This window comes from Paroedura picta, chromosome 1 (assembly GCF_049243985.1).
Source record: "Paroedura picta isolate Pp20150507F chromosome 1, Ppicta_v3.0, whole genome shotgun sequence".
In the NCBI taxonomy this organism is placed as follows: Eukaryota; Metazoa; Chordata; class Lepidosauria; order Squamata; family Gekkonidae; genus Paroedura; species Paroedura picta.
This window is the reverse complement of record NC_135369.1, coordinates 94956313-94980881: the sequence shown is the minus strand read 5'-3', so window position 1 is coordinate 94980881 and position 24569 is coordinate 94956313. Positions and strand designations below refer to the sequence as shown.

The 24569-nt window shown below is 44.5% G+C and overlaps 1 protein-coding gene across 2 annotated transcripts in view; it reads left to right on the top strand.

The window, feature by feature from the left end:
• Positions 1–773: 773 nt before the first annotated feature.
• The window catches only part of FNDC1 (fibronectin type III domain containing 1), a 103678-nt gene continuing 79882 nt past the window's right edge, over positions 774–24569 (top strand). For both annotated transcript variants that reach the window (XM_077348502.1, XM_077348493.1), the window contains exon 1: positions 774–1048. Coding sequence is in view for 1 of the 2 variants with exons in the window: in XM_077348493.1 (XP_077204608.1) it covers positions 949–1048 (100 nt within the window). In the remaining variant the exon portion in view is untranslated. The remainder of the gene's footprint in view (positions 1049–24569) is intronic.

Here is a 24569-nt window from a genome sequence, read left to right as displayed (position 1 = left end):
CCTCACCCGCCCCACAGGGTGTCTGTTGTGGGGAGAGGAAAGGGAAGGCGACTGTAAGCCGCTTTGAGCCTCCTTCGGGTAGGGAAAAGCGGCATATAAGAACCAACTCTTCTTCTTCTTCAAACTCCCACAATTTCTCAGGGCCTGCAAAAGAAAGCTCCTCCACCAGGCACTTGCTTGAGACCCACCGAACCAGCAACATCTACTGCCCCCCCCCCCGACTGAAATAATCCCAGACTGAAATAATCAGACCTACCTAAGGGTTCTGTCAAAATTACCCTTCCTGCTGAAATATTGTTCTAGTTGATTGATATGTTATGATGGTTATATTTGTTATGATGTTCTATGTAATTACCCTATGACATCTTATTTAACTGCCCAGAGCCATATGGAAGGGCAGCATAAAAATCTAAATAAATTCTAAATAAAATAAATAAATAGAAATAAGTGCCAAGGATGCAGAAAACCAATATCACAGGATGATAAAACTTAATGATAGCTTTATCTCTTTCTTACCACATTCCGGATTTTTATTTTCTTTCCATGGGGGAAACCTTAAAAATGCCACCCCACCTCCGCGCTTTGAAGTGTCACGGCGGAATCTGAAGACCTCCCACCTAAGTCTATCGCCCCATTCCCAGATGAGGGCCGTTCTGTGTCGCCGGGCTGCAGTTGTTGTTGCAATGCTGCCGGCGGCCAGCAAGAGGCGACAGAGGACAGGGAGCTCCGGAGGGCTGGAGGACGCGAACTGGAGCTTGCAATGCAGAGACGCGGCAAGCCTCGACGGAGCGTGGCTGATCCCCGCCAGTAGGGCTAGAGAAGAGCTGCGGAGCAAGACGACGCTTTCTGCCCGGGCTTCTCGTTGCGGAGCCCCCTCGTGGAGACACCCCCTCGCACCTTTCCCGCCTCGCCGGCCACTTGCTGCTGAGCTCGTCGTGCACCGGCTCAATGGCTCCTGCCTCTGCAGCCCCGCGGATCCCTTGGCTCTCCTGGGCGCTTCTTTTGCTCCTCGCCGTGTTGCTCCCCTCCGCCGCCCCGGCCGCACCAGGTACAGTCCCTCTGCGCATTACTTGTCCCGCAGGGGCGGGGGACAGATGGAGGGAGGGAGGATCGATCCCATCTCCCTCTAACGGCCAGGTGTCGGCCAGACGGCTCAGGAACGGGGCGCGCTCCAGCCATTCCAAGCCGCTCCCTTTAAGCAGCATCCGCCTAGCCCCCGTGCAAGAAGCGCGCCGGCCCCCGTTCTTACCCCCTCCCGCAGCCCATGGAGGGCATCCCGTGTGCTGCTTCCCCTCCGTTCGGCTTGAACCCTGGCCTCCTTCGGGCGAGGGATCCTTCCTAGGCTGCGCTCTGCCTCAGCACCTCGTTGGCGTTTCAAGACGGGCCAGGTGGCAGAGGTGGGGGGGGGGTGAGAATGGGGCTTCTCTCCCCCACGATCCTCGTTCCTCCTCAGAGACACGGTTGTCCTCTTTGCAACCTCGGGCCCAGCTGCAGCCCTCACCTTAGCAAGCCCAACTTCCCTCCATTAGGAACCCCCCTTGGGCTCTGCACTCCCACTAGCACGATGGGGAATTAACTGGGAAATAAGCATTGATCTGTTCAGGCTGAAAATGTGATTCCAGGGGGGATAGGAAGTGAGTCTCTATTCGGAAATTAAGAGAGAAATAAAGGGGCATGACTCGTTTTGGGAGGACTGGTGGCCTCTGCAGAGAGCTGCTCTCCTGGAGTTGGGTTGAGGTTTTGTTCCTGGAGTCTCACCTCCTCGCTCCCTTCCCCAGGTCTGTGCACTTTTATAGACACCTTTCTTTGCCTCGCAGGAATGGAAGGAGCAGCCGTATGTGTTGCTACAAGTCAGAGACCCGCAGCCAAGTGCAGGAATTCTGAGAGCGGAGCTTGCCCACAGGGGCAGTTCCTTGACAGCAGGAATTGATGTAATTGTCAGTCTGAGGGCTGTAGTTCAGGCAAGTGCCCCTGCGCTCAGGGAGTCGTATTTCCAAGAGACCAAGTGTCAGCTCAGAGGGCCGGGGCTAGAAAATAATGTTGTAAAAAAGATGTCTGCCTCGGGATCTGTTTCTTTTGGAAATGTGTAGCAGGATGTAGGTTTCTCGGGAGTGGAGCTCTGTAGTGTAATGCGGAATGTCCTGTTCAGAGAGCCTATGGCTAAAACACCTGCGACTCTTTCAAAGCTCTTCTCTTCCTCCCTCCAGCTCCTGATGCTTTTCTGGAATCAGGTCTGTTGGTTGTGGCTTGCAGGCTCCTGTTGCATTTTCCACTGTTCATCCTCCCCTCTGCCCCTTCCTATTCACCCTGTGGGCTATAAATCACCCCAGAGATGGAATGTTTTAGCGGGATGGGCTCTACCCTGGAGTTTTGCACAGAGGTTAAGCCCAGCCACATTAACGCAGGAATTAGGGTATATGGAGGGGAGGATCAAAGAGAAAATATTTTGAGCAACGTCTATCCAGTGAGTTTCATCTTTGGTTTGAACAGAAGAAGTCATAGGGTTTAGGAGTCTGATTAATCTGCTCTGTGAAAAATATTTGCTGGCATCAGTCCATCATGAGGCCTGCCAAGTCCCTTTGACACGGTGGTTTGAATAGATGGGCCACTGGAGGATCCTCCCAATTAAGAGAAGAGCTGTTTTTTAATACCCCGCTTTTCACTACCTGAAGGAATCTCAAAGTGGTTTACAAACACCTACCCTTTCTTGCCTCACAACAGACACCCTGTGAGGTAGATGGGGCTGAGAGAGCCCTGAGAGAACTGTAACTGGACCATGGTCACCCAGCAGGTCGCATGCGGAGGGAGAGGGGGGGATCAAACAAGGTTTTCCCTTTAGGGCTAATAAGAGCTGGAGGAGGTTTCTCTCGATGAAACCGCCTGTGTGTAAAGTGCCATCAAGTCACAGCTGACTTACAGCAGCCCACTAGAGCTTTAAAGGCAAGAACCAATCAAAAGTGGTTTGGCATTGCCTGCTGCCCTGGTGGTCTCCCATCCAAGCAGTAACCAGGGTCAGCCCTGCTTAGCTTCCAAGATCTAATTAGACTGGGCTAGCTTGGACCATCCAAGTCAGGGCAAAACTTGAGTGGGGGGGATTATAGCTCCCTCTTCTCCTGTTATGTACAGCTGCAGCTGTTTCTTGAGTGAGATTTGGCCATGCTCTGTTCATATCCAGTTCTGCCTCCTTACATCACTGGGTATTTCCCTATTATTGCTCTACAGCAACATTCACAGCTGGAATGGATTGTCTCCATGCAGGATAATGCAGTTGCAAATGACTGCTGTACCAGAGTCTTATTTATTTGCTTCATTTATATGCCAACCTTTCTCCTCAGTGAGGACCCAAAGTGGCCCACTTTGTACTCCTATCCTCCATTTTATCTTCACAGCAACCCTGTGAGGAAGGTTGAGTTCAGAGTGACTGGGCCAAGGCCACCCAGTAAGCTTCTGTGGCAGAGTGAGGGATCCAATCTAAGTCTCCCAGATCGCAATCTGAAAGTTTAACCAGGCTAGCATAATAATGCAGTATCCAAAGATGTGCCAATACAGTTCAGGTAAGATTGTGCTATATCAAGACCTGCTTTGTGGTAGCCCGGCTAACTCTGGAACTGCTGTTTCCACTTAAAAAAAAAACACCGGGAAAGACCAGTTTGCTAATCCCCAGCACTGCAGCAAGTTTGGCCCAATCTGCTGTTGCAAGAAAGGCAGGAATTCATAGGGGCAACTTTCTTTATTACTGCTTCTGCATACCAGACAGAGGGTGTATGCTGACCTTTTGCCTGTTCTATAGCTGTTAAAAGCACAGAAGACAGACCTGGGGAAAATGCTGAAAATCTTGGTTGCAAACTGTACTTAACTGGGCAAGAGAGTGGAGGGGGTCTAATCACACTTCCATCAGTCTGCAGATGATATGGATTTCTTTGCATGCTTAAGTTCGACATTAAAATACCTGCAAGTCATGTGAAGGAGTGCATTATCACAATGTAATTTTGATTGCAAAAGTGTCCATCTGTTGGGCCTTCTGGGCCTAGTGTCTCTCAATCAGTTCATTGTGTTGTATAAACTGTGGGAAGAATCATGCCTGATGAGCAACAATGGAATACTCAGTGCAGAATTAAATCTACACTCAAAGGAGAAAGAAGCACTTGCATTCTCACCAGTGATGGCGCAGGACTGGTTTTAGAGCAACAAAGAAGGTGGACAATAGGTCTAATAACATAATAAATAATCGGTTTACATCTGCTATTAACAAAACTTCAATAACAGTAAAAATCTCCATGGACATACTTTGCTTCCTGACTCTAGATATGTACACTATAAAGCTAAGATTGACTTTGACCTTCTTACAGAGACGCTTGAACCGTGAACAACCTCAATCTGAAAAGTTATTTTGAAGGTCCTAATTGATTCCAGTAATGAACTGGGACTTAACTAGTTAACGTACTGACGTTCTTTCTTGTGAACTTACGTCAGAAATGCTATATTGTGACCAATTTTACATTATGGTATATATTTTAATATCTTGTACCACTTGTGCCCAAAATGCATTTGGTTTTAATGGAATGTTTTATTATTAACCTTCTTGGTTATTGATTTTTTTCTAAGTTCAAGGACCCCCCCCCCCTTTTGATTTTAGAGCAACCGAAACTACTCAGGGGAACTTGAAGAACAACAGAGATGACAGGTAAATCCAGGCTGCTAGTTCATGAATACCCTTTCAAGAGAACCAGTGTTGTATAGTAGTTAAGAGCAGCAGCCTCTAATCTAGAGAAATAGCTGACGCAAGAACAATGCCCAGAAAAAAAACAAAGTCTGATCAAGAAGGCACCCCCAAGGGTGAGGGAAGCCTACTTTTTGCACACAGGTCATGGCATCTTTTAACATGTGCTTTGAGTGTGCTTGTGAAGGAAGGAGGTTCTGCTGCACTTCTGCTTCATGGCAAAGAGCAGCTGATATTGTGCGCCAGTCAGTCCAGTGTCTTTGGTTGTTAGATTTATCTTCTTCATACCAGGGAGCTCCTCCCCTCTCTGCTTTTGCCCCAGCGGCTCCTTTTCCTTCCTCTGATAAAGTCCAGGAGTGCTCTCTGTGCTGAAACAACACTGCACCGTTTGACAATGGCATACAGCTTGGCTGCTGCAGCGCTCCTGCTTCCTCTCTGTGGAAGAAAAGCTTTTTGTGAGAATGAAAAGCCGCCGCTACTGTGGTGAGCGGTGGTGCTGGGAATACAGATTAGTGTCACTGGTTCGTTTTGAATGGAAACTTTGACTCCCTTTTGCAAGGGGTGGCTGCTTATGTGAAAGAGGCTTCCATTCATGGATTTGAGTGCAGTCAATAGGATACATGGAGGTTGTATACATGGAGCTGAAGGGTTTGTGCCTTAAAAAAAAATCTCTATAGCAGCAAAGGAGGATTTGGAAGTATATATAGTAGAATATTTTCCCTTGCAGGGAGGTAATTATCTGGAGGCAGTGATTTTTCCCTGGAGTGATGGCCGTGGAGCCCTCAGTACTGGGTCGCAGCGGGAGGGAGGCACGGCCGCAACAGTGGGTGCGCCTCCCCCCCACGGTGTGGCCCAGCGCTCGCTGCGCAATGAGCGACCAGCCTCTTCAGCGTCTGATCGCACCTGGAGCAGCAAGTGCCAAACTGCGCGGGGAGGGGGAGGTGCGGGCGCTGGTGTGCCAGCACACGCAAAAACACACTATTTACACACTTTTCTTGGATGCTTTAGGATGCTTAGGGCTGATCCTGCGTTGAGCAGGGGGTTGGACTAAATGGCCTGTATGGCCCCTTCCAACTCTATGATTCTGTGATTCTATGATTCTAAAAATGCTGGTGTGAAGCTGTCGCGCCAGTGCGTTTGCACCCGCCAGCAATCCGGGGCTTCCCTCTCCCCACCCCCGGTCCCCGGTCCTCCCTCTCCGGTCCCCAACCCAAAAATGGTTGGGTACCACTGCATCAGGAGACACGCTCTTGTGTATATATTTATTTAGAAAAAAATTATGCTACCTCTTCAGAGACTTGCTTAATGTGCCTCACAACTAAAATGTTTGTAAAACCACACAGTCATGAAAACACAAACAAAACAGGACTTGGCATTTCAAAATGAACCAAAGCATAAAAATCATTCAATGTATGTCTCTGTTCCAGTTACTTTCTGGTAAGGCCTTGGAGTGGGAGCATGTCTCATGGCAGCTGTCACACCCCTGAGTGCCTCCTCCTCCAACTGGCTTGCCTTTCTGTCCAGTGGCCAGCCAACTGCCTTCCATCCTGCACCCCTGACCCCCCCCTCCACTTCCCTCTGAGGCTTGGAGGCTGCAGATCCCTGCTGCGTGAGAGCTGCCCCTGCTGGTGAGTTCCCTAATAGCTGCCTGCAGCCTTTCCAGGTCCTGGGGAGGGGAAGGACGCCCGCAGAGTTCTTCCACCCCCCCCCTCCAATCTAGCACACATTGTATTCCTGAATTCAACAAGCTTGGCCCCTAGTTTATTTACAATTTGAGTTTTATACTGCTCCTCTCTGCAAACGGACTTGGGAGAGGGGCTTACAGCAATAAAATATTGTTTAAACAGTTTAAAAACAAAGTTTGGCTTTTTCATTCTCCCCCTCCCCAACCATTGTATCACATGGCAAGAACTGACCATAGGGTAGGGAGCCATAGAGAAGACAGAGGCCCATATTATTTCAAACCACCCTGGCCTCAACCAGTGCCACCACTGGGGAAGACTGACTCTGAAGGCATGTGTTTCCCAGATAAGGACTGGCAACCAGCAGAAGATGTAGTGGATGGGGGGATTGGAGGAATGGTGTTGAGCGGTATCTGGAAGTTCTGTGATGCTGACGCAACACGTCAGGATACCATAGAGCTTTGTCAAAATCCTATTGTGTTGGTATAGCTCCCAAGTACATTGTACCATTAGTGCAATGCTGCTTTTCTGGCCTTTCCCCCCTGTGCCTCCCCACTGAGTGTCAATGGGCAATGAAGGAGTTGGCTGGGAAGTCTCTCTATTCCAGTGGTTCTCAACCTGTGGGTCGGGACCCCATTTGGGGTTGCCTGGCCCCTTCTGGGGGGTCCCCAGGAATGTTGCTGTTGTGGTGGCAGCTGCCGTAAACGGCGGGCAGCGATGGGCGGCAGCAGCAAGTGGCAGCCAGTGGTGCAGTGGCAGGCAGCGGCCGCTGCAATCAGCAGCAGCAGCTGCAATTGGTGGCGGTGGGCAGCAGACGAGTCCTGCCATGGCCGCCTCTATGCCACCTGAGTGCTATGCACCTGCATGTGTGTGAGTGCACATGCTTGCACGTACATGCTGCCCATGTGCGCACACGTGCAGACTCTGCTGCCTCCGCCGGGGGCTCAAGCTAAAAGCAGTTGAGAACCTCTGCTCTATTCCTATGTTATGTCTAGTTTAGCCCTAGAACTGTCCATTAGTCAGGAGATGGATGACTGCGTCATCCCACCCTTTTCTTTCTTCTTAAATTGAAATGCAGGCAATTGATCACGGCAAAGACAAGTATTGTGTAATTGTATATATGGGTGTAACCCCAAAGCTTGTTTTTTTTTCCAAACAAAATACCCTTGCACAGCTATTTACCTTGTGGGAGAAAATTACACGTGCTCTGCAATGAGAAATTTGGCCCCAGGTAAGAAGTAGGTTCTTTTTATGAGCATCTTTCTGAAGAAAGTATATGATTAACCTGTACTCACTTGTACCTGGGCTGTCCCTTAATTCACCATCTGTTACCCATTCTGACAGATCATGTGTTTGAAGGAGGAGACGTACAGATCAACTTAGTGTTGCACAGAAGCAGAGTATTGCATTCCATTTGGGGCAGAACATGATGAGTGTGCGGGGGGGGGGGGGGAATATTCACACGGCTGAGGTGTCTTTTCTTTTGATACCATAAAAAGAGCCCTGCTGGATGAGACCACTGCTCCAGCATCCTGTCTCACACAGTGACTAACCAGTTCTTCTGAAGGAACAATAATAACAGAGCATAAAGGGTCAAGGCCTTCTGCTGGTGTTGCCTCCTACTACTGGTATTCAGAGGTTCTCTACCTCTGATCATGGAGGCTCCCTTTAGTCCCCATGGCTAGTAGCCACTGATAGACCTCTCCCCCATGAATCTGTTTAATCTCCCTTTAAAGCTGTCTATCCTACATCCTCTGGCACAAAATTCCACATTTTAATCACTCATTGTGTAAAGACGTATTTCCTTTTGTCTGCTGTGAATCTACTACTCATCAGCTACATTGGGCGCTCTTGATTCTAGTATTTTGGGAGAGGGGAAAAAATTCTCTTTGTCAACTCTCTCTAGCCCGTGTATAATTGTATAAACCTCTGTCATGTTCCCCCTTAGCGTTTCGTTTCTAAACTGAAAAGTCCCAGATTCTTCAGTCTCTGGATAGGACACTGGTCCTACAAAGGTTAAATAAAATTCTGTGAAAGGTCATCTGGAGACTGGAGCACTTGTTATTTTTGAGTCATTTGTTCTCAACATTGGCCTCTCTTTCACACCCTCATGTATTGCTGTAAACGTGAGCTCTTTCATGCTCATCTGTTGGTGTGCAATAGATGTACATTTCATTTCCTGTGAGGGGTCAAAGACCTCCCAACAAGCAGATCTGTTGAGGAGCAATTGCCTTTAGGAAACAGCAGCATCGTGTCATTGGGAAATGAGGCCTTTTTGCATTCTGGCTAGAGTAAATAATAGCAATAGGGAGTAGTGTGGAATGCGGTTTTGTGAGCATTATCCTCACGAGTGGAAGTGTTTATATATTGCTCATGATGAACAGCACAACTTTCTCTTTTGTGCTGTCAGTGACAGCTGATTGTTTTCCTTCTTTAAGAATGAGCACTTTACCACTCAGCTGTGATAATAAGGTCCTTTATGCACACTCCTTATTCATACCTTCCACTGAACGTGTGGAAATTGGGAGCAGGGCCAGCAGGTGTCATCCTCCTCCTTTTAGCAAAGGCATGCCCAAACAGGCTAGACTCTCTGGCTGGGATTGTAATTCTTTCTTGAATTTCTGCAGTGTTATTCTCAGTTGCAGAAGAGTGCTCCATTGTCAACCAAGCTTGTCCTTCTCTAGACGCTCTCTGAGAGCCAGTGTGGTGCTGTGGTTAAAGAGCAGCGGACTCTAATCTGGAGAAATAGATTTGATTCCCCACTTCTCCGCACTCAGCCAGCTGGGTGACATTGGGTCAGTCATAGTTCTCTCAGACCCACCTAGCTCACAGGTTGTCTGTTTTGGGGAGAGGAAGGGAAAAGTATTTGTAAGCGGGGTATAAAAACAGCTCTTTCTTTCTTCTCCTTTCTGCTCTTCTCAAGATGTTCTTGCATTAGTGGACAGTACCCAGAGCACTCCGTGAATTATTTTCACAGTGGAGCACAATGGAGGACAGCACTGCGAAAACCAAGGAAGTTCTTGTTTGGTTCCTTATAGTCCATTGATTAACAGGTTGTGGTAAGGGCGGTTGTACAGATTAATAATGTTTGTCCAGAATCCCATTGAATGACGTTGTTGTCTGTTTATGTTAGAAGCCAAGGTAATGTTTCCCAGGGACTTACCTACAAGTCTTCTTTCATCTATTGCGTGTAGCTGTATTCTTCTGCAAAACCATCTTTAAGCAGCCCAGTAGTAAATGTTTGGGATGGTGACCTGTGTTGTAGTTTACTCATTGGTTCTGCTGAGACCAAAATGAGGGTCTGGGCAGAAGCAGAATTCTTCTGCAAGAAAAAGAACAAGAACTGAAATCTGTGGCAATTATCATTAAGAGAATAATTTGATGCACTGTACTGATTGGGAGGTTGGAGCTGAAAAGGCTGTCCACTGTTTGGTGGTAAGTATGAAAGCTAAAAGAGCAGACCTCAGTTGGGCTACAAAAGTGAGTTTGAGGGTGGATTGCTCAGTCAAGAGAGGGATGTGTCTGCTTGCGAGCCTAAGCACTAATGGCTTGTTGTGTATATATTATATTGTTGGGATTTGGAACTGTCTATCATCTGAGTTTTCTAGGCCAAAGGCCACTTTAAACAAACCACAAATGTCTGTTTAGAGGTTGACCAGGCCTTATGAGCTGCTGCTTTCAGATAGTTCATTTGAAGAGCATTGGACTCAAATATTTAAGTCAGGATTTGATCCCCTCTGCTCAGGGCAGAGAGTTCATCTATTTTGTCTGGAGGGGGGAATCCTTGCTTTTGGACGTTCTATTTTGTACAAAGAGATTGTATATGGAATTGGCTTAGAAATCTGGACTATTAAATGCTTGTGCCATGTATCTCACAAGGCCCTTATAAAGCCTCAGGGAGAAAAACTAGAAAACATACAGTATCAAAAGGAGGTCTGTTACATTTACTGATTTACAAATATTATTTCCTAAGGTGCTAAGCAAGCACTTGATACTTATGTTTTGAAGCACGCAATGAATGAAGACCATTAATTGCTAAAATAATTGTCATCCTAATCTTGTAAGAAATATTTACTTAAGATTCTTTCAGAAATTGGTACTGAGGCAATTTATAATGGAACGGGTTGGCTTTATTTTCCACCACAAAATACGTTTGGAATTCCCTCAGTAATTCCTGTAATCACATAGTTGTGACATCAGGCTTAATGCGAATAGCTTCAATCCTGTGCTGCTCATATGTGCAAGTTCCATAGATTTTTGTTGGATTGGAATATATATGACTAGTGAGATTCACATCCTAGTACAGTTTTTGCAGAAGGAGTGGTTTACATATGGTAGCTGAAGACTTATTGGTAGGCTTGCCACGTTTTGATCAAGTGAAAAAATAATGGCTCTGTGGGTGAGGCTAAGGAATGAAATTGAGGCATTTGAGGTAGGCCAGTAACTGACTGTTTTGGAGGTAGAGCCTGCGGTGCCTGATAAGCTATAGACCAGGGAGAAGTTGGCAAATTGCAAGAGGAATCTGATAATCTGGAGTTTCCTGGCTCTTTAGTTCTGTGCTGGTTACCTGGCTGGTTTCCTGATGCTTGGTCAGGTCAATAGATAGCTGGCAGGACCAACCATTGGACTGACTTAGCCCCCTCTTGGGTGAAACAGCTTGATAAACTTCCAGTATAAGAAGGACAGAGAAGCAATGAAATGGCGGGTTCCAGGGCCTGTGGGATGTTGCTGAAGAGCCACAACGGCTTATTTGCAGCACTGTCTAGGATGGGGGTGGGGAGGCAGTCATTGTAGCTGTGTTCATGCTGGAGCAAGGGGTTTTGTCCCCATATATGTGACCAGGGATATAGTTGTTTTGGATGTCTGGTGCTGGGACCTTTAAAATGTTACACTTATGCTTTTAGAAACATAAAGTCTGGTTCTGTGTTTTTTTTATCAGGGGAAAGATAAAAATGTTCTCCCAGAGTTCTCATTTCTTGGCTTAACAGTTCACATCAAAATATTATTGCTGCCATGACTATGATTACTGCAAATCAGTATTGAAGCCCAGCCGTGCTAAAATTGTAATGAGTTTTAAAACAATTGCTTGGATTTAAGAGTTTATATAAGGGTGCTCAGCCACAAGTCAAAGAATGTTTTTCTTCATGCTCAAATAGTAATTTTTGTATAACCACCAAGTTCACACCCAGAACAATTGATATCAATTATATAACTGTTTAATTTATATAACTGTCTTTTTACCTAGGCTGAAAATGTGTAATTCATCACATGATATTTCAGAGTGAATGCCTATGCTGAAGTTACTTGCATAGTTGTTTTTTTAACACCCACAAATCTGTGGTATTTTCATGTAAATACAGAGACCTTCTTGAGAAGTGGAGTGTGCCTGTGATACCCCCTGGGGTCCTGTTACAGATATGGAATGGAGACCGGAAGGTCTACCTGGTGTATCCCTGACTTAGCCAAAGCAGGGATTTCCTGGGGTATGAAGGAGGATGGTTGGAACAAGGGCAAGACTCTCAAGATTCAAGAAATATGCTTATCCCAGAAGTATTACTTGTGTAAGTGACAGAGGCTGGGGCAAGCTTTACTAAAACTCTATTCCTTAGTACTTTGCAAAAGCATAAAGACTTTTTGGAGCTTTGGAAAATTACTCTGCTTGAAACATGTTTCTGGCTCATACTTGTCATTAGTAGAACTAATTACATTGTGTGAAGTTAAGCAGATGCTGAACTTACAAGGATGAAGCTGTTGCTTCACTCTGAGTTTCATTATTTTGATTGATTGTGTGTGCTTTATGCAAAGGGGCGAGATGCATGAGAATACATGGAGAAATGTTCCAAAGACAGTTTACTTGGTCGCATTGCAATTGGGCTGCCACTAGGTGTCTCAGAGTCTACGTCAACATGTTCAAACAATCTGTTAAACCTTGTCTTCTAACACAAGCCTCGCTTGTCTGAATATTATAAACAGGAGTATCTGCCAAAGGGTAATATTCCAAGCATTCTAATGAAGAACAGGCCCTCCTCAAAATGTTCCCTTCCATCAAAAAGGTCAGTGTTTATAATTGTAAGAACAATATTATATATAGATATATTAGGGTCAAAGCCTATTGCACCCAGGAATACAATGGGTGCTAGCACATACACCTGTACTGAGACCTTCCTGGGTTCTGGCCCTCCTCCCCCTGCTCCCCACTCTGGCTTGAGATCCAGTGTGGTGAAGTGGTTAAAGAGTAGCAGACTCTAATCTCAAGAGCTGAGTTTGATTCCTGATTCTCCTTCCATATGCAGCCAGCTGGACTGCCAAATTCAAGGTGGGGGCCTGGAAACCTTCAGGAAGATGAAAGAGAGAGAGAGAGAGAGTGGGGGAGGGATGGGAGGAGAGAAGGAAGGCATCAGTTCTGAATAATAAAAAAGCAGCTGCTTTGGAGGAGTACTCCAAGTACCCCAAGTCCCTCAACCTACTGGCCATCCTAACCCCACTCCCATATATAGCTCACCACTGCCCCCACTTTCCCATCTCCCTATTAGCAGCATACTCCCAGTGAGGGCCAATCAGGAATTTGAACTAATTAGCCCTCATTGGCAGTTGGCAGTTTGAACTTATTGACCCTCATTGACAGAGTGCAAATTGCACTGATTGGCCCTCATTGGCAGAGCGTTCTTTCCTTATTGGCTGCACACTCCCTGGGAGGCCAACCAAAGAAAGAGATTATCAACTTTGGCCCTAATTGTTAGAGTGAAATTTGAACTGATTGGCCCTCACTGGCAGAGTGGTATCTCCTTATTGGCGGCACACTCCAGGACCAATCTGATAGGGAGTTAGTTGGCTGCACACAGCTTCAACTTTATAATGCTTAGTCCTCCACTGCCGACATTGTGAAGCATGGTTATTCTTTCCTTATTGGACAGTTTTGCACTGGATTTGTTTTCTTTGGGAATTGTAAGGAGTGATTTTTAAATTACTGCTAGGTAGCCATCTTCTCTGTACCTTCAGTGCTTCTCCTCCCCTTCATTGCTGCTAGGTGTTTAAAGTTTCTTTTAAACAAGCGCCTAAGTCTAGCAATTTAGCATATCATTAAACTAAGGAGTGCAGCTTGCGTCCCTTTCCTGAATGCAATGAGAAGACTTACTTGCTGGCTTCCTTCTCACTGTCTTTCTGTGCCCTTGGCCAGAGACATCAGAGCAGCAATAAATGCAGACCAGCAGATCATTTCTCTCTCTTGTTCACTGTATGAACTATGCAGGCTCTAACAAGATACCTCCAACTCAGCGCCCATTCAGAGATGAGGATGGCAAGCCCTTAGGGATGGGGCACATGACTAGCCCAAGTATTGGCGACAGTGGTGCTGGGCTGGGGCAAGTCGAGGAAATTGCTGAGCCACCACCATCACGGGGGGCCATTCCGCACAGCGCTAACGTTGCTGGAGTCTAACTGTTGTGTAACGCTATTTTTTTAACATTATGCACGATGTTGTACACAATCCGCAACACTCCTTTGCTTGAAGACTGCCAGTGAGGAGGAGCTCACCACCTCCTTAGGCAGCCTATTCCACTGCTGGACTACTCTGACTGTGAACATTTTTTTCCTGATATCTAGCCTATATCATTGTACTTGTAGTTTAAACCCATTACTGTGTGTCCTCTCCTCTGCAGCCAACGGAAACAGCATCCTGCCCTCCTCCAAGTGACAACCTTTCAAATTCTTAAAGAGGGCTATCATGTCCCCTCTCAACCTCCTTTTCTCCAGGCTGAACATTCCCAAGTCCCTCAACCTATCTTCATAGAGCTTGGTCCCTTGGCCCTAGATCATCTTCTCCTCTGTACCCTTTCAATTTTATCTACGTCCTTCTTGAAGTGAGGCCTCCAGAACTGCACACAGTATTCCAGGTGTGGTCTGACCAGTGCCGTATACAATGGGACTATGACATCTTGTGATTCCGATGTGATGTCCCTGTTGATACAGCCCAAAATGGCATTTGCCTTTTTTACCGCTGCATCACACTGCCTGCTCATGTTTAGTTTACAATCCACAAGTACCCCAAGGTCTCGTTCACACACAGCGTTACCTAGAAGCGTATCCCCCATCCAGTAGGCATGCTTTTCGTTTTTCTGACCCAGATGCAGAACTTTACACTTATCTTTATTAAATTGCATCTTGTTCTCATTTGCCCATTTTCCCATTGTGTTCAGATCTCGTTGAACTCTGTCTCTATTTTCTGGAGTATTTGCCAGTCCTCCCAATTTGGTGTTATCTGTAGTCCCTCCAACCCCTCATCTAGATCATTAATAAATATGTTAAAAAGTACCGGACCGAGCACCGAACATATATAATCCAAAATTATAACTGACAGCAACTTGATGGCGGCAATCCATTCCCTACTCCACTCCAGCCATAATGCCTCAACTCTTCCATTTCCAGCTAATGCCCCATAGCTGATCACTGGTGGTGTTTATCTAGGGGGGAATTAGGAAAAAGGGTCCTCTGCACACCCCTCAGAGAATACAAGCTGTGCAAAATATTTCCTAGACCAGAGCACCTGAAAGTAGGCTTGTCTGGGTAGCAATCAGGTGGCTTCCCCACCGTCAAGCCTCAAGGCTGGCTTGTGAGGTTTGAAAATGTGCATTGGAATTTCTTCCGGGGGAGGCACATGAGCTGCACTCATTACTTGTGATTAAGGTCCCTTCAGAAGTGACTGTGCCCAAGATTGGGCTGCAGAACGTGTTGCAGTAAAGCCTTGTTTAGTGCAATGGAATGTAAGACATCAACTGATCTTTTTGGAATGGGAGTCTGAGAGCCCCTTTAAATGGACTGCACAAGAGATCCTTCTCCCCCTCCTTTGTTCCTCCACACATTGCCTGTTCCCATCCTCCTCTTAGAACTGTCCCCACTGTCTCCTGGCCCCAGCCTTCTCCTGACCTTGCTGTAACAGGACCATCTGGATTATTTTGGGATAGGGTAGATGAGGTGCTTGTTTATATAAAAAAGGAATCTTTAAATGCCTAGCATGACTGAAAAGAGTAGTACTAAATGTTCGACAAAGAAGGCAGGAAATGAAGAATCTCTCCTTACAATACCAAAAATCACGCTCCATGCAAACTAAGCAATAAGGAGAGACCAATCACAGGCACACACACATGAAAAAAATCAGTGCTCTGAAATACCCACTTTTTCTTGTTGGTTTGCAGAACACATATTCCACGATTCACAAGAAAATCAGATTTAAAATGTGCAGTGAAGCCACGATTCGAATTAGAGGAATAGTGATAATTGTGTCTGCAGAAGGGCCACATTCTCATTCATGAATCATGTTTCCTAGGATTGTTTCCTTTATGTTTCAATACGATAAGAAGTTGTTAGTGTGTCATACTTTCTTGACTTCATAGTCCAATCTCATCAGGATTTCACTAGTAGATACACTTGCAGTGAGACAGTGGTAGACTGTTTCCAGCCAATAACCCAGTTCTGCTTGGAGAACTGGGACGTAAAGAAGAGATCCATGAAGGGGGAGCTCCAGGACTGTTTAGCAAAAAGCATATTTAGTTCAAACCAGTATGTGTAATAAACAGGTTGTGTCTTATGGAAACAGAAAAGGATTTTCCCTTTGCCTTTTTAAGGTCCTTTTTATAGGCTCCTTATTGGTGCTTGAAGAGCCTCTTGTGGCGCAGAGTGGTAAGGCAGCTGCCTGAAAGCTTTGCCCATGAGGTTGGGAGTTCGATCCCAGCAGCCGGCTCAAGGTTGACTCAGCCTTCCATCCTTCCGAGGTCGGTAAAATGAGTACCCAGCTTGCTGCTGGGGGGTAAACGGTAATGACTGGGGAAGGCACTGGCAAACCACCCCGTATTGAGTCTGCCATGAAAACGCTGGAGGGCGTCACCCCAAGGGTCAGACATGACTCGGTGCTTGCACAGGGGATACCTTTACCTTTACCTTTACATTGGTGCTTGACGTTGCCTATAAAGAAGGAAGTTTAACAGTGAACTGACATATCCAGTGTTCCTGCCCTTGGCAAAGTTGCATCTGTAAAAACCTCCCAATTTTTGCTGATGTATCAGATGTCATCAGTGTGAAAGGCAGGGTTGAGACAGGCATTTTATTTTATTTTTTACTAAGAGCATGTTAAAGCTTGAATTTGTGCTCCTTAACTTTTTTTAAAAAGTCTAAGAATTTTGGCAGTACCCAGTGGAAAGTTAAACATGTACTTTGGAGATGGAATGGAAAGACTTTATATAAACATATGCATCTTTTTGGATTCAAAAATTGTTGCAACACATGGTGGAAGAATCATTTCACTAATTGAGTCTTATCATAAACCCAAATAGACACGTATAAATATCTGTTTTTACACTTCATGAAAGCCTCAGTATAGGAATACACATTGTATTTTGAAAAATCAAGGACGGAGTTTGATTCTTGTGAAGTTTTATTCTTTACATATATAATTATAAATGGTTTTGCAACTGGTTTACTAATGGATTGATTTTATAATCCAGTCGATTAGTTTAACGATCCCAGCTGCAGCTCTTGTGAAGAGGCTAGGATCCCTTCTCTGCTGCTATGTTAGTAGCTGCTCCTCTTATGGCAAGGTCACTTGTATTGCAGCCTTTGCTCTACTTCTGTACCGTTCTATGGACTTTTGGAGCACCAGAATATCAATCACCCCAGCTAGTCTCATCCCTTGCATGTTAGTTATGTCTGGAAGTTTTTTGAAAAAAACTATTCATGAGGGAATATTCAGACTTGGAACCCTTTGAACACTGTGTGTCTAATTCTGCAAAATATTTTGTCAATTTGGGAGCATCCCCAGAAATCAGAAGGTCAGCCAAATGGTCACGTTTCTTATGAAGCATTGTCTGGTTTTACATTTTACCAGAAACTTCACATTGATGCTGTAAGTATGCATCAGTATGCATAGACATAATCCGTACAAAAATACTTATCTCTTGAATAAGAGGGGCAAGAAAAAACCCCAAGGATACCTTGCATGTGTTTCTTGATTATTTTTAAGTTAGGTCATGGAAAAAATACATTTTCATATGAAATGAAGGCAAAAAGAAGTGGTGACATTTTCTTGGCATTAGAAGCCTGTTTTTGTCATGATGAATCTTATCATTTCAACTTGTCCCTGCCATTATTTCCCTTAGAAGATTCTTGGTATATTTTTAGCAGTTATGCTCTAGGTCAGTGGTCCCCAACCTTTTTATCACCGGGGACCGGTCAATGCTTGACAATTTTACTGAGGCCCGGGGGGGGGTAGTCTTTTGCTGAGGGATGTTGCCACCGCCGCCTGAGCTCCTGCTCCACTTGCTTTCTCGCCGGCGCCTCTAACTTTCCGTCGCCCGCTAGGGGGCACTGCCAGCAGCAGCTGCGCAGTGCCATGCTGAGGGGGAGCCCCAGTCATGGCAGCCGCTGGAGAGCACCAAAGGTGAGCTGGCAGCAGAGTGGCAGGGCAGCCCCTGAGGCAGCAGCCAGGGAGGAGGACGAGGAGGAGCCGACGAGGAGTACCGACTGATCCACAGACTGGTCCCGGTCCCTGGACCGGGGGTTGGGGACCACTGCTCTAGGTATTAACAGGTGAATAGGCATTTAGTTGCCAAGGTCAGCCATATTTAGTTAAGTGATTGGATTATCTTTTGTTAATTAGAATGGGAAATGTGTACAGATTGCAGAATATTACACTATATCTGTAAAGTGCTGTTGAATCGCAGCTGACTGATGGTAAGCTTAGTAGGTTTTCAAGGCAAGATATGAGAAGAGCTGGTTTGCCATTGCCTGCCTTTGCAAAGTGACCCTGGATCTCCTTGGTGGTCTCCTAATTCACGTATGAACCAGGGCTAATCCTACTTCATTTCTGAAATTTGAGGAGATGGGACTAGCCTGCACTCTCCAGGTTAGCACATTATTTATTTATTATATTTATATACTGCCCTCCCCGGACGGACTACAGTATAACCACATTGTTTCTCGTATGTAGGTTTTTTAAAGCATTGCTGTCACATGGCTTCCTAAATAGACGGTAAAGGTATATAACAGGCTAGCATTTAATAGATTGTTTCTATGGATAGTAGGATTCCTGTCTGTGAGCATGGCTTTCACACCTCCCCCTTCTTGCTGCAGTCCCAAATGCCTCTTGAACTGCTGTTCTTGGGTAGGGGGATGGGGGGGGGGTAGGATTGCCAGATCATAGTTGGAAAATTGGAGATTTGGAGTGGAGCCTGGGGAGGTCAGGGACCTCAGTGAAGACAATGTTACAAAGTCTACCCTCCAAAGCAGCCTTTTTCTTCAGGGGAACAGATATCTGTACTTGAATTGAGCTGTAGTTCCAGGTCCCACCTGGAGCTGACATCCCTACTCCTGGAGGACACTGCCCCCAACAAAAGCATTGTAGGGTTTTATTAGGCTACAGAAGGGTGTGAGTGAGAAAATCATGTTTGAGAATCTCATCTCTATTTTTTTTTGAGGGGGGAAATTACCTTTCCTTCTTAGAGTAGAAATGGATCATAATTTTGTACTGATTAGAGCTAGATTTATTGGGGATAAATCCAGCCATTGTGATCCGTGCTTTGACCACATCCAGTTTTAATTGCTATAATATACTTTATGCAGGGCTACATTTGAAAATTATTATTATTTGGATTTATTGGCCACCCCTACCTGGGAACAGGATCGAGGTGGCTAACAACAATAAAGGCATATACAAGTAAATCTAAAACAATTTTGGATCAATAAATTTAAATAAAATATTCCCATAGAGTGCTCCTTTATGTCCAATTCTGGCAGAGATGTAAAAACCATTATCAGGTGGGGAGGGAGGAGAGGGAGTGGAGGGGCCCAACTGATGTTAATTTGTGCATTAGAATGGTCTGGAAACTTCAGCTGCTCCAGATTTGAGAGACTGGGCTTCTATTAGCGAGTGAAGTAGTGATTGTATAACAGAGAAGATAAAACTCTTGACTCTCATTAGGGATTCTCAGAGTCCCATTTTACAGCCAATCAGTGAGCAGACATATGGACCTATCATGGGCTTCCATTAAGGGACAATCATGTGTCTTGGCAGGAGTTTCAAGCATGTATATAAGTTCCCCAGTTACAATAGTCTGTATTCAATATTTTAGTAAATTTGTTGGTGGTTGGAGCTGTGTATGTCTTACTGAACCCACGGATTTAATAGAACCAATAATTGTGATTTTGGTCTCATGCAAATCCAAGTGTCAGCCAGTCAGAGTCCATGGAACTCCATTGGCTGCAAGGGGGTTAGCCGGTGTCTGTTTAACAAAAAGAGAGGAAATTTTGGTGGCCCTGGACAGGAACATCAGATGAATCAGGGATTTATTTGGCTTTTAGTTAGGCTTTAGGGTCACCTTAAGGAAGACAGCTTGTTTCAGTGCAACAGATACGCTTCCAGTTACAGGCCTGACATTCCTAATTTGTGTGTACTGGTTCCGTGGAGAGGGGCTCTGGACCTGAGTAGAATCCTGGCAGTTGTTCAGCTGGATTCCAGAGAAACCTGGTCAGCTTAGATACCCTTCTGAAGAAAGGGGCATCAAATAGCTCCTTGTGCTTTATTTACATTCACTGAGACTCTGCTATAAACTGGCTACTGTCACTGGGGAAAGCTCCTAATCTGTGAGGGTGAAACTGAGAGCCAGTTTCATTTTATATACAGAAACATTTCCACACAAGATCCTTACCCTGTTAAATACTTTATTTTCTGTTAAATAAACATGTATTGTCCATATCTATCAGTGTTTTCTGTCTAGTCAAATATCTGTGAAACAGCGGTTTCTATTTGCCTCATAATAGTTACAATCTTGGTCTAACATTGGTTATTCCCAACCCTTTAATCAAAGCTTGTATCCCCCTTTGTACCTGATTGCGGGTGGTAGGGTTTAAAAAAAAAATCCGTAGTAGAGGGCAGAGTGTAAGGTTGGATGTTTTTCTTCAGGGCACTTGCTGCAGAATTCCCTCTTCCCATCTCAGAGCCTCCACAATAGCTTTGTCAGATAACATTGTTGAAGCATCTTGAAACTGTTTTCTCTCAGTGGCAGACTAACAGAGAATAACAAATACCTGGTACATACTAGCTGCCACATTGTTGTGCCTTTTTATATTTAACACCGCCAATCCGTTGGTTGAGAAGGGAACTGGAAGAAGGGTTAGTCTGGAGTTCCCCTTATGAGCCTTTCCTGTTGTAATCTTTAGAAAGCCAAGTGCTTTCTATTTATCCCCAATCAATTTTTAAAAGAAAACACACATTTATACTCAGTGAACACTATTGTCCCTCAGTACTGGGATTTTCAACAAGCTCTTCTGATTTTCTAGGAAATGCATTGCTCTTTAACAGTGGTCACCCATAGTCTTTATATCTCAGAACAACATCCAAATTAAGTGGAGCTATGTTCTTACCCCTCCCTATTACACAACAGTGAAATGCAGACCTAAAACAATCCTGTTAAATAAAAACAATCCCATTACAAACACCCACTACTTACATGTTCACTGAAGAATAAAATATCATTTGCTAAAAGGAAAAGTTATCCCATATGTGACTGCTGAAAGCCTGTCCAAGCAATAAGTTCTTATATTATTTTTGAAATAATTGAAACTGAATATTAGTAACATGCTGTCTCGCCTTTATTCCTACCCAACTTTCACAGTTTATTTCAGGGCAGCTAGACACAGTTCTCTAAATACAACATTTCAGGTGCAAGGAAGGGTTTCCTTGAACTTGTTATCAGAATGACTTCCTGTTGGATGCTATCATAGGGATCATAGCTGAATTGGCCTCCCCCACCTCACAATATCAAGGTTCATATTTGGGAAAGAGAACTATTAATGTAAGTGGAACTTCTTTATCATGGTCTGATGCATGAGGTAGGGAAAGATGAAAATGTGACCCTGCTACATTCACCACAATTACTTCATGCAATCAGATGTAATTAATTACATAGAACATTATACATTTGGTAATATATTGATTGTGGTAATTTGCATTTAACCCACTGACTATTATTACACAAAGTCATTTTCTTCACAGTTCTGTTGAAATCAAAAAGACGTACCCTTAAGTAAACACATTTTAGCACTGGGTGTCTGCCAATAACACTGCAAATAAGAGGTTTGTGGATCAAGCTCAAGACGCCTGTTTCCATTCTTAAGTGGACCTTGGTTCAGGACATTCCTATCCATATAATCAAAACCACAAACTGCATTACACACATGGTTTTCATTGAAACCAACACAAGTTTCAAAATGACAGAAGGAGGCAGCAGGATTTTATTGGAAGCGCTGCTCCTTCAGGTCCAATCAGAATAAGAACCATATAGCTATGTTTCAACTTACCAGGTGGGCTCTCAGCTCAGTAGGCTGGACAGCTCACTAACTGAGGGTTTCTGCTGTGACTAGTACAAAATACAGCACCCCAGAGTCTGAAGCATATGGTTTACATCAAGCCACAGTTTCAGTTCTCAAAGAACTTCCCTGTAGATGGTCTGAGTATACCATACCCAAATCTTCCAATATAGTAACTACTATCAAAATCACCAAAATATCTACTATCCCATATTAGGCAAGTGAAATAGTTATTGGAAAATGGCACATGTTCTGATAACCAGGACCAAAAAGCAAAATAGTTTTCAAAAGCTTAATTTATGGTGATTAACCTATTGAGAACCAGCATGGTGTTTAAGAGCGGTGGCCTCTAATCTTGACAACTGGGTTTGATTCCCCACTCCTCTTCCACATGCAGCCAGCTGGGTGACCTTGGGCCAGTCACAGTTCTCTTTCAGCTTTATCCTACCTCACAGGATGTGTGTTGTGGGGAGAGGAAGGGTAGGCAATTGTAAGTTGCTTTGAGTCTCTTAGATAGTGAAAAGCAGGGTAAAATAACCATACCTTCTTAAATAGGTAGTAATGGGAAGATATTTGAGAAGCCTTTGGCATAGTTACCTGATTTTTAAAGGAAATATTCCTAAGGTCAAAATTGGAGAAATTATTGTACTGTTTTGTCTTACATGATCCCAGTCCAACAGCTGAGAAACACTGGTTTAAATGGGATATAAAATATTTATGTAGGAGCCTCTGAGCTAAGTGGTGTCACAACATTAATTCTGCCAACAGAACTGTAACACCACAATATTCTTCCCAGTTTGATTTATAAAGGACACACTGCTTCTTTTTCATGAACGTCTGGTTTGGCAACATGTTTGGAAATGTTTCTGTTGGCAAATATCATAATAACATCAAGTAAACTATATCTTCAAAAGATGTCACATTAAGAGTGGGGAGGAAAGTCAATGTTGTTCTTTCAGTTTGACTGCCTGTGGGATTTGTCTCTCCTCACCAGTCCCTGCCCACCTATAATACTTGTCTTATTGCCAGATACCATGAGTGGGGAAAGCATTGCCTTTTGATGAGATCACTTCCACATACAAGGTAATGGCAGAGAAATTTAGAAGTGCGGGCATCAGCATTGTATTTAGAAGTGGCATGCACTGTGCAAGCACTATGCATGGAATGGTAGAAAGAAGGCAATTTACAGTTTTGGCCATGAGTATGGAAAGTGAGTTGGAAGAAGCATTATTTTCCTTGTCCCTGGGTCTTTCCCCTTTTGCTCTTTCTAATGATCATACAGAGTTGTTCATGTACTCCCTTTTTGTTGTTGTAGTTTTCCTGGCTTTTCCTCAGAGGGATGAGACGCTTGAAATGCTTCCAGGGAGTGAAGCCATGGGCTTTGTGGTTATGTTGGGTCAGTTTTAAACAAAAGTTGATGTCAAATACAGGGTGGTGAACTCCATCCTGAAGTTTGTATTGTTGGAACAGACACAGATTTTTTTCTGCCGTCATTTCAGATTGATGCTAACCTCTCTAAAAAAACAAAACATTTTCCCCAATACATACTTGAATATTTGACTAACAGAAGTATTATTGTAGACTACTGCAATAAACCATTGTAATCTGGGGTTTCTGTTTATCTCCTGGTAGATGACAGCCAAGAATGGCAGCTGCTATATTTCCAAATAGTGATACATTTGTGAGACAGGACATATATTATTGATGCTTGCATGAACAGGAGTGAGTGTACATGCATTGGTGGGAAACATATGCCATATATGTTAGTTGATTGTTACAAGAGTCAGATGTAGGCAAACCATGAACTGAAGCAGAACTTTCTATACTCAAGAATGTCTGAGGTAGTAATTGGAAGCCACTTAGAAGAGATTTCTACACTGGTTTCAGAACTGTTAATCTTGTGAAGTAATGTGGGCAACCTTATCTGAACATATAGTGAACAATTTCATACACACTGGACACTATCGGTGGCTCTTGGTGAACTGCTCTAAATTCTTGACTTAGGCCGAGTGAATTATGGCATGATTTTTGATTCTGTTACGGCAAGTGACTGGAAACATCTGCTCTATCTGTGCAAGCAGACACTGACAAAAAAAAAAGGAATTCTTTGAAGAAACTTCTCTGTAACAGACAAGAAGAGATTACACAGAGTTTGGCTTATTTCTTTAAACTGATGGGCCACATCCCCAAAGAGGTCAATTTTCTGAATTGCTGGAAGATTATGTCGGCACTGCTGATACTACTAGATCTCTCAGCAGCATTCAACACAGTTGCCGATGCCAGAATATGGGGGACAGCCCTTCAGTGGGCCATCTCCTTCCTCTGGGGTTGTGGACAGAGGGTAGCAATGGGAGAAAGATCATCAAGCTGCTAACAACCCTCTCCAATCTTATTCAACATCTTCATGCACCCTCTTGCCCAACTGGTATGGAAGTTTGGGCTGGGTTGTCATCAGTATGTAGATGACACCCAGCTCTTTCTCCTGATGGAGTAGTCTGATAGAATCTCTTCCATTTGTTGCTTCTGGCAGGCAGCAACCTCCACAATCCCAATGAGGAGATGTGGCTGGGTGCATAAGGTACCCAACGGGCTAAATATCCTAGAGAGGGAGAAGCTGAGGTTTTTTATGAGGAGCAATTCTGTTGAGGGCTATCAAGAGGTTGATTGTGGGCAGGAATAGAGGCTTCTTCCATTTCTGGTCCTAAGACCAGCTTTCATTCCTCGATTACCTCCAATAGTGGTGAGGAGATTGCTCACAGTCAGTACTCTATGGTACTCCAAGACATGAGGAACCTGTAGTTTGAAAAGTTGCA